Source organism: Tachysurus vachellii, chromosome 21, assembly GCF_030014155.1.
Source record: "Tachysurus vachellii isolate PV-2020 chromosome 21, HZAU_Pvac_v1, whole genome shotgun sequence".
Lineage (NCBI taxonomy): Eukaryota > Metazoa > Chordata > Actinopteri > Siluriformes > Bagridae > Tachysurus > Tachysurus vachellii.
This window is the reverse complement of record NC_083480.1, coordinates 19,003,549-19,013,548: the sequence shown is the minus strand read 5'-3', so window position 1 is coordinate 19,013,548 and position 10,000 is coordinate 19,003,549. Positions and strand designations below refer to the sequence as shown.

The window sequence follows — 10,000 nt, the reverse complement described above, 5'->3', positions numbered from 1 at the left end:
GTGTATCTGTTTGTTGGGGGGTGGGGAGGCATGGGGTGCCCATGAGGGTGGCAGGGGTGGGAAGGGTGTGTGACTAGTTATTGTGCAAAGGGTCTGAGTTTGTTCGGGTGCCAGAAATCTTACAATCCTCTTGTGTATATTGAAATCCCAGCTGTTCACAATGACTGCAATATGAATTATGTTAAATAAAATATGGACTTGAATGCTTATATAATATATATTTACCCTCACACACTCACTGCTCAGATAAAGACTTCAGGTCTGCTGGATGTAATGTTTCCCATTTCTTCTGCAGGGGGTGTATTATAGTGTTTGTATTCTATTCGAAAGTCTTGCGCACACACACACACACACACACACACAGATTTGTCTGTTAAATTAGCACATCTTTATTAACTAGGTGAGCTGCACTCGCTATCAGCCGAGCTATTTATCACAGGTTTACCTACAGTCTTCATTTCAGTGTTTTCTGTGAGTGTAGAAATCTCTTTAGTTTGAGTAAATTAAAAACTAATCAAATAAAAACAATACCCTTGAATAAAATTCAATTCCTGTGGTTTAGCATCAATTGGCTTTGGGTTTATGTTTGTGGACATTTTTGGTGGGATCACAGAATGTCCCAGAGAGCCCTGATGTTCACACGTCATTAATCAAACCTACTTCTGTTCTGTACGGATAGAATAATAAAGTGATTCAGGTCATTTCCAAATACATCATTTCAGGTTGAGCGTATCGCTAATTAGCATCTGACAATTACCACATCATTTATTGATCATGTGTGTACCAATAAAGTGCTTCACAATCAAACACTACAAATAAAATGAACAATTAAACTGTAAGGCATTAAAAAAAGAGTCCAATAGTTAAAATATACAAAGATAAAATGAGATCAAAGACAAAAGTGAAGACAGGAATATAAAGTGTGTGTTGGGTTTGAGTTCTATGATTTAGAGTCACTATAACAACAGACCTGAGAGGTACAACAGTAATGTGCTTGTCTGATGCCATGACATCATGAACACAGCAAGAGTCTCGTAGCACTTTGGTCTGGCTGTGTTGACTGTGAGAAGCAGTTAGAAGATGCTTTATATGTTAACTGTGTCTCTCTGACTGTGTCTCTCTGACTTGTCTTTCTGGCTGTGTCTCTCTGAATGTGTCTCTCTTGCTGTGTCTCTCTGACTGTGTCTCCTTGCTGTGTCTCTCTGACTGTCTCTCGGACTATGTCTCTCTGACTGTCTCTCTGAATGTGTCTTCTTGCTGTGTCTGACTGTTTCTCTGGCTGTGTCTCTCTGAATGTGTCTCTCTTGCAGTGTCTCTCTGGTTGTGTCTCTCTGACTGTCTCTCTTGCTGTGTCTCTCTGACTGTCTCTCTTGCTGTGTCTCTCTGACTGTGTCTCTCTTGCTGTGTCTCTCTGACTGTCTCTCTGACTGTGTCTCTCTTGCTGTGTCTCTCTGACTGTCTCTCTGACTGTCTCTCTTGCTGTGTCTCTCTGACTGTGTCTCTCTTGCTGTGTCTCTCTGACTGTCTCTCTTGCTGTGTCTCTCTGACTGTCTCTCTGACTGTGTCTCTCTGACTGTGTCTCTCTGACTGTCTCTCTGACTGTGTCTCTCTGACTGTGTCTCTCTGACTGTCTCTCTGACTGTGTCTCTCTTGCTGTGTCTCTCTGACTGTCTCTCTGACTGTCTCTCTGACTGTGTCTCTCTGACTGTCTCTCTGACTGTGTCTCTCTGACTGTGTCTCTCTGACTGTCTCTCTGACTGTGTCTCTCTGACTGTGTCTCTCTGACTGTCTCTCTGACTGTGTCTCTCTTGCTGTGTCTCTCTGACTGTCTCTCTGACTGTGTCTCTGACTGTGTCTCTCTGACTGTCTCTCTGACTGTGTCTCTCTGACTGTCTCTCTGACTGTGTCTCTCTGACTGTCTCTCTGACTGTGTCTCTCTGACTGTGTCTCTGACTGTCTCTCTGACTGTGTCTCTCTGACTGTCTCTCTGACTGTGTCTCTCTGACTGTCTCTCTGACTGTGTCTCTCTGACTGTCTCTCTGACTGTCTCTCTGACTGTGTCTCTCTGACTGTGTCTCTCTGACTGTCTCTCTGACTGTCTCTCTGACTGTGTCTCTTGCTGTGTCTCTCTGACTGTGTCTCTCTGACTGTCTCTCTGACTGTGTCTCTCTGACTGTCTCTCTGACTGTGTCTCTCTGACTGTCTCTCTGACTGTGTCTCTCTGACTGTGTCTCTGACTGTCTCTCTGACTGTCTCTCTGACTGTGTCTCTCTGACTGTCTCTCTGACTGTGTCTCTCTGACTGTCTCTCTGACTGTCTCTCTGACTGTGTCTCTCTTGCTGTGTCTCTCTGACTGTCTCTCTGACCGTGTCTCTTGCTGTGTCTCTCTGACTGTCTCTCTGACTGCTAGCTCTATGTGACAGAACAGGAAACGAAGGTGTAAATAAAATGAATTGTAAAATGAGCTTTATTTTTGTAAATATTATGATTAAATGTGTGTGTATTAAGAATAGATTATAAGAGAATAAGCTGCATAAGCCTTTATAAAAGGTTGTGTTCACTTATACAACCATAACAATGTATTAAAACCACCGTTATTACACGTTGTGTATCTACATGTATGGCATTTGGCCCATATACATGTGGGGCTGTGTTCAGAGCCCAACTCATCACCCCTGCTGTCGGTCCACACATTTTATTTTGCTTTAAGTACATTTACAAGAAGGGAAGAAATAAATACACGAATAAACAAGCACGTAAAAAACTTTTAAAAGGGGTGTGCTGAATGATATGGTGCGTTGTTAGTGCGCATGCGTGAGATGTGACGTTGCTCAGCGGAAGTGTCTCCAGCGCGCGCGGCCCTACTTTTCCCTCCTCGCGACAACACACAGGCAGCAGCTGCTGAACAAGCGGAACCGGGAGGAGAGCAGTCACCAAACCCGAGAAACTTCACCGCGATTCGGCTGGAGGACTTTAGGGTTTCGTCAGCGTGCGGCGTCAACCTTCTACATCCTAGTTTTTTGCTCGCTTTTTTCGTGACACCGACGGAAATAGAGAAAATAGTGTATAAGATTGAGTTGTGTGCGCGGTAATCGTGTGTTAGCTGTTAGCGTTAGCATTAGCTTAGCCGAGCAGGACCACACCGGGGGACGGAATGGAGCTCATAACAATCCTCGAAAAAACCGTGTCTCCAGGTGACTGCACCGTTCACACGACGCTCCGTGTTGTGTTTGTGTTGTTTGTGTGGTGTTTGTGTGCTTTTGTGCGCACGGTGTGTTTTCCCGCTCACTCTCGGTTAGCGTGTTAGCTTCGAAAAGTTAAGGGAGAGGGTGCGCGAGGGAGGGGTGCGCGTGCCGAGGCCTGCACGAGCCCCGGCGCACAAGTAGTAGGAGCGGCGGCGGCGGCGCGTGAAGCCCGTGAGTTAGCATGATTAGCATCTTATTAGCATCTTTACCTCACAGTGCGGCCCTGTGGCGGGAAAATGACCGCTTTATAAAGATGTGCTGTGGAAATAAGGGACAAGTGGATGGGTGGGTGTGTGTGTGTGTGTGTGTGTGTATGTGTGTGTGTGTGTCGGAGTTAGAGCGGAAGCGGAAAGTTTACCGGTTCACCGGGCGGCCATCACCGCACACACACTCACCATCTACACACACACACACTCACCATCTACACACACACACACACTCACCATCTACACACACACACCATCTACACACACACACACACACACTCACCATCTACACACACACACACACACCATCACCACACACACACACCATCTACACACACACCATCTACACACACACCATCTACACACACACATCTCACACACACACACACACCATCTACACACACACATCTCACACACACACACCATCTACACACACACCATCTACACACTCACCATCACCACACACACCATCTACACACACACACACACACACACACTCACCATCTACACACACACACACTCACCATCTACACACACACACACACACACACACATCTCACACACACACTCACCATCTACACACACACCATCTACACACTCACCATCACCACACACACCATCTACACACACACACACCATCTACTCACCATCTACACACCAACAACACATTCCATCTCCACACACTCACCATCTCCACACACACCAACAACACACACTAAAACCACACACACCATCACACTCGCACCAACAACACACACTAAAACCACACACACAATCACACTCGCACCAACAACACACTATCACACACTCACTGTCGCCACACACACCAACAACACACTATCATCACACACTCACTATCACCACACACACACTCACCCTTAGCATACATGCTAACTTCGTTTCATTTCTCTCTCTCGTTCTTTCCTCCTCTAAGTATTTTTATACATTTATATAAAAATGATCGTGGTGTTTAAAGATCCGATTATTACGACTCCTTATTACGTGTAGGTGTTTATAACTACTGTAGTTTATAACTGTACTGTAGTTTATAACCTGTCTTTATTGTTTAAGCATTGACATTAACTCTACACTTCATACCCAGTTTAACTTGTATAAGTGTATAAACAGCTAGTATGTGATTAGTTACTGATGAGTTAAACTATGATCTTTTACACTGATGTACAACACGTGTAATTAATGCTTTATTTATTTATTAAATTATTCCCTTTTTACACTTCTGTAGTCACTCATTAGCTGGAACACCTTGTTGGTGCTAAAGGCATGTCTGTTTATTATGGTTTTATTAATGAATACATTTATAAAGTGAGTTTTTCTCTCTATCCATCTCTGTCTCTCTCTCTATCACCATCCATCTCTCGCTCTCTGTCTCTCTCTCTGTCTCTCTTTCTCTATCCATCTCTGTCTGTCTGTCTGTCTCTCTTTCTCTCTATCCATCTGTCTATCTCTCTCTATCCATCTGTCTATCATCACTATCCATCTGTCTATCATCACTATCCATCTCTCTATCTCTCTCGCTCTGTCTCTCTATCCATCTCTTTATCCATCTGTCTGTCTCTATCTATCCATCTCGCTTTCTCTCTATCTATCCGTCTCTCTTTCTCTCTATCCGTCTCTCTTTCTCTCTATCCGTCTCTCTTTCTCTCTATCCGTCTCTCTTTCTCTCTATCCATCTCTCTTTCTCTCTATCCATCCGTCTGTCTGTCTCTCTCTCTATCCATCTCTCTCTCTCTCTCTCTATCCATCTCTCTATCTCTGTGTCTCTCTATCTCTGTGTCTCTCTCTATCCATCTCTCTATCTCTGTGTCTCTCTATCTGTGTCTCTCTCTCTCTCTCTCCGTCTCTCTCTCTCTCTGTCTCTCTCTATCCATCTCTGTCTGTCTGTCTCTCTATCTGTCTCTCTATCTGTCTCTCTATCCATCTGTCTATCATCACTATCCATCTCGCTTTCTCTCTATCTATCTATCTGTCTGTCTGTCTCTCTCTATCCATCTCTCTCTTTCTCTCTATCCATCTCTCTTTCTCTCTATCCATCCGTCTGTCTGTCTCTCTCTCTCTCTCCATCTCTCTCTCTCTCTCTCTCTCTCTATCCATCTCTCTATCTCTGTGTCTCTCTATCTGTGTCTCTCTCTCTCTCTCTCTCTCTATCCATCTCTCTCTCTCTCCGTCTCTCTCTCTCTCTCTCTCTCTCTCTCTCTCTCTCTCTCTCTCTCTCTCTATCCATCTCTCTCTCTCTCCGTCTCTCTCTCTCTCTCTCTCTCTCTCTCTCTATCCATCTCTCTCTCTCTCCGTCTCTCTCTCTCTCTCTCTCTCTCTCTCTCTCTATCCATCTCTCTCTCTATCCATCTCTCTCTCTCTCCGTCTCTCTCTCTCTCTCTCTCTCTCTGTGTCTCTCTATCCATCTCTCTCTCTCTCTCTCTCTCTCTCTCTCTCTCTCTCTCTCTCTCTCTATCCATCTCTCTCTCTGTGATCTGACAGATCGGAATGAACTGGAGGCAGCACAGAAGTTTTTGGAGCAAGCAGCCATAGAGAACTTGGTAAGTGACCGTGTATCTGCTGCTGCCCCCCGACACACCGCCCTGCTGTAAAGCTTCACTTTAACTCCGGCGCCACTCCTAGTGTAGATTAGCATAGCGCTTAGCTTAGCTTAGCTTAGCATACTGTAGCGCGTTCATGGTTCCGTACTGAATGGATTGTAACCCGGATGTTTCAGATTTGTTGTACTAGATAAATATTTACCCCTTTTCCTGGGGTAAATAAGTTTACACAGTAACATCCGGATTTAAACTAACACCAGACTGTCGTAGGAACCCATAATTTAATCAGGCTTTAAGCTTTAAACAGCTTTTATGCCCCTTTTGGGTCGTCGAGTCTGAATTGGGGTGAAATAATTTGGTTTGATTTTAAACTGCACGTGTTCACAGAAATAGTGCTGATAACATCCCCTAAAACCTTCACTGTTTAGAAATATGGTGTGAGTTGTGTGTTAAAATTACACCAGAGATTTGAGTACAGAGTCATTACTATATAAATGAGCTCATTGTATAAATAATAGGTCTAAAATGTTTTTTATCTAAACTGTCTGAGTGACATCATGTTCTCAGGGTGCATAAACTTTATTGGGGTAAAATAAGACCACCACTGTGTTCTCATCTGTACCAAGGAAGCTTGGGGTTACAGTGTGCATCCTGAACAGACAGAAAGTAACTCAGAGGTGTCAAACTCAAAGCACACTTTAGGTCGAACAGGATAAACATTTAGTGAACACGCTAAAACTATATTATTCCAGAATATATAAACTTTATATAACTTAAAAGACTTTGCTCTCCATCAAAATATCCCTTGTCAAAGTTATACAAGTTAAAATATGAACAAAAAAATGATCCAATTTGCACTTGTGTGCCATTTTATAAAAAACAAACTTAAACTTTAAATATCTTTATATTTTGCTCCCCTGTCAAAATCATACAAATTCAAAATATGAGCAATTTTCCAAAAAAACCCTGGAAATAGAAATAAAATTTGTGCTTTTCAGCAAAAAATAACAAATGAAAACATTCAGTTTTTTTGCTCTTATGCTATTTAGTCAGAACTGGATGCTTGGCATGTTTTCCTGACACCAAGTTGGTTTAGGTTTGGTGTGTTTAGGTTCTGTGTTGTGGAGATTCTCAGGATGGACTGCAGGATTTCATCAGTGAGACGACTCCTGTGTGCTGTTTTGTTCATCTTCATCACTGAGAACAGCTTCTCACACAGATATGTGCTACCAAACGTGCACAAGTGCCGTCTTAGTGACCTGTTGTGCTGCATTATGGGATCTGTAGCTTGTGTGATATCAGCGCTTCATGTCGCTGGGCCATTAATAACAATAATAATACATCTATATAAAATGATCTCACTGCAGGCCTTGAGTTTGACACCTATGATGTAAATGATAAACCTCCCTTTGTTGTCATTTCAAATGATCTGAAATATCTTTAACATTAGCTGCCAGTGGACTAGCTAGTCATGTATGACCTGGTTTATTGACAAATCTGATATGATTGGTGTACACACACAGTTCTTTGTGACCACCGAACAAACTAATCTGTCGCTCTGCTTCTGAATCATTTGCGTGCAGAAAAATTGCATCATTGTCTAAGAGGTTAAGATTTATTTGAAACTGCTATCAGCATGGTTATGAGCTCTGTATCCATGTCTTTTGTTTATAGCCTACATTCCTGGTTGAGCTGTCGAAGGTGCTGGCAAACCCAGGAAACACACAGGTGGCCCGAGTTGCTGCTGGCCTTCAGGTGAAGAACTCTCTCACGTCTAAGGACCCGGACGTGAAAGCGCAGTATCAGCAAAGATGGCTGGCCATCGACGCCAACGCTCGCCGCGAGATCAAGAATTACGTAAGAAGACATTGTTGTTCATAAAACACTTGTAGAGATGATTTCTACATGCCTCTGTACAACTTGGGCACAATATGTATAACACAGAAATATTAGTCCATTTGTCATCTCCCAGCCAAGTCAGAGACCGTTTAAATATGATAATGTTAAAATATGTAGCTAAACACCAGATAAGTGATGTACAAGTGATGTCCAATAAATCCAGCATCACAGGAGAATATCTAAAATATATATTAATAAAGGGCAAAACAAAAGATTTTCTTTATCAGCCTCCACAAATAACACAATTACTGTTTTATTTATTTTTTTACTGATGCATCACATTCCATTATTAAGTAGATATGTATGTACATGCATACATTAACCATATTATACTATACTCCAGGAAGACCCAGTGTAACGTTTTTAATTCCATCCCCAGGTTCTTCAGACTTTGGGTACAGAAACCTACAGGCCAAGTTCTGCCTCTCAGTGCGTAGCTGGTATCGCATGTGCTGAGATCCCGGTCAGTCAGTGGCCGGAGCTCATTCCCCAGCTGGTGGCCAATGTCACTGATCCCAACAGCACAGAACATATGAAGGAGTCCACCCTGGAGGCAATCGGATACATCTGTCAGGACATCGTGAGTTTCCTGTTCTCCCTTACCTTAATCAGCACCTTCTGACTAATCACAAACACATTAATCCGGTGTGATTCTGGTAATACTAAATTGTGTGTTGGTGTTTAGGATCCAGAGCAGCTCCAGGAAAGTGCTAATCAGATTCTGACGGCCATAATCCAGGGCATGAGGAAGGAGGAGCCGAGCAACAACGTCAAATTAGCCGCCACCAACGCTTTGCTTAACTCTCTGGAGTTTACTAAAGCCAACTTTGATAAGGAGGTACACGCACAGTTGTACTGTTGTTACTGTGGGGCTGAGGCACTGAAGCAGGCAGGAGTGTTGGGTTCATTTCACCTCTTTATGGTGATAAATATTATCAGTTGGAGAACAGATATAAATTAGTTTTCATGCTCTGATTGGGTAGCAGTTTGTTTCCTGATTGTTTGTACAATTTATTTATCTTTTCTTCTTCATGATGTGGCGATCAAACAAGGGCTTTGTGATGAGACCTCAAAGATGTTGCCATGGAAATAGTTAGATTTTAAAAATATGTTTAAGCTCAAGATTGTAACAGCAGCTTCCTTTCAGTTTGTGTTTGTGTTGCAAACCTTAGTGATTGGTAGCTTTTTTTTTATTTTTTTAATTCTGCTTCATATGTTATGATGTCGTTAATTTTCTTGTTACTCTTGCTAGACGGAAAGACACTTCATCATGCAGGTCGTCTGTGAAGCCACACAGTGTCCAGACACCAGGGTGAGTGTATTAAATGTGTTGGGTCGAACTCTTCCAGCCTCACGTGCACCCAGCTACTAGATGAGCTGCCCAGTGTTCAGAAGAGCAGTGTGTGTGTATAGTGTTAACTGTTCTAATGTGTTTATGTACGTTGTTGCTTTTAGGTGAGAGTGGCTGCATTACAGAATCTGGTGAAGATCATGTCCTTGTATTATCAGTACATGGAGACGTACATGGGGCCGGCGCTATTTGCAGTAAGTACTTGTGCAGGACTGTGTCTCAAACTGAGAATTTTGTCTTCTACTGGAGTGAAGCCACTCGTTCTAGGGTCATAATAGATACAGTTATATGTATAATCTCTCTCTCTCTCTCTCTCTCTGTCTCTCTCTCTCTCTCTCTCTCTCTCTCTCTCTCTCTCTCTCTCTCTGTCTCTCTCTCTCCCTCTCTCTCTCTCATATGTTTAGATCACAATTGAAGCCATGAAAAGTGACATTGATGAAGTTGCTCTGCAAGGGATTGAGTTCTGGTCCAATGTGTGTGATGAGGAGATGGACTTGGCCATCGAAGCCACAGAGGTAAAGAAATATAAGAAATTTTTCACACTGAGTGAAATATAATCCTCCATGTAACACACAGATCTTATTACCATAGCAATATTTCAGTTTAATTCTTATAATTTTTGTGCTAAATTAGTTAACTGATGACTAGTCTGTGCAATGACATTTATTATGGAGTGATGAGTTGGAGAGAGGAATCGTTGGTATTACACACTGAACACTGTCATGTTCAGCTGAACTGTGGATG

General features: G+C 42.8%; 2 protein-coding genes across 2 annotated transcripts in view; both read left to right on the top strand.

The window, feature by feature from the left end:
• Positions 1-203, top strand: part of ube2m (ubiquitin conjugating enzyme E2 M) — an 8,083-nt gene extending 7,880 nt beyond the window's left edge. Inside the window, exon 6 of the mRNA XM_060857501.1 lies at positions 1-203. This exon is cut by the window's left edge and continues 590 nt beyond it. The gene's annotated coding sequence lies outside the window, so the exon portion shown is untranslated.
• A 2,617-nt stretch (positions 204-2,820) lies between these two features.
• Positions 2,821-10,000, top strand: part of kpnb1 (karyopherin (importin) beta 1) — a 15,844-nt gene continuing 8,664 nt past the window's right edge. Inside the window, exons 1-8 of the mRNA XM_060857474.1 lie at positions 2,821-3,194; positions 5,948-6,006; positions 7,681-7,863; positions 8,285-8,485; positions 8,591-8,743; positions 9,158-9,217; positions 9,361-9,450; positions 9,661-9,771. Coding sequence (XP_060713457.1) covers positions 3,155-3,194; positions 5,948-6,006; positions 7,681-7,863; positions 8,285-8,485; positions 8,591-8,743; positions 9,158-9,217; positions 9,361-9,450; positions 9,661-9,771 — 897 coding nt within the window. The 5' untranslated portion in view covers positions 2,821-3,154. The remainder of the gene's footprint in view (positions 3,195-5,947; positions 6,007-7,680; positions 7,864-8,284; positions 8,486-8,590; positions 8,744-9,157; positions 9,218-9,360; positions 9,451-9,660; positions 9,772-10,000) is intronic.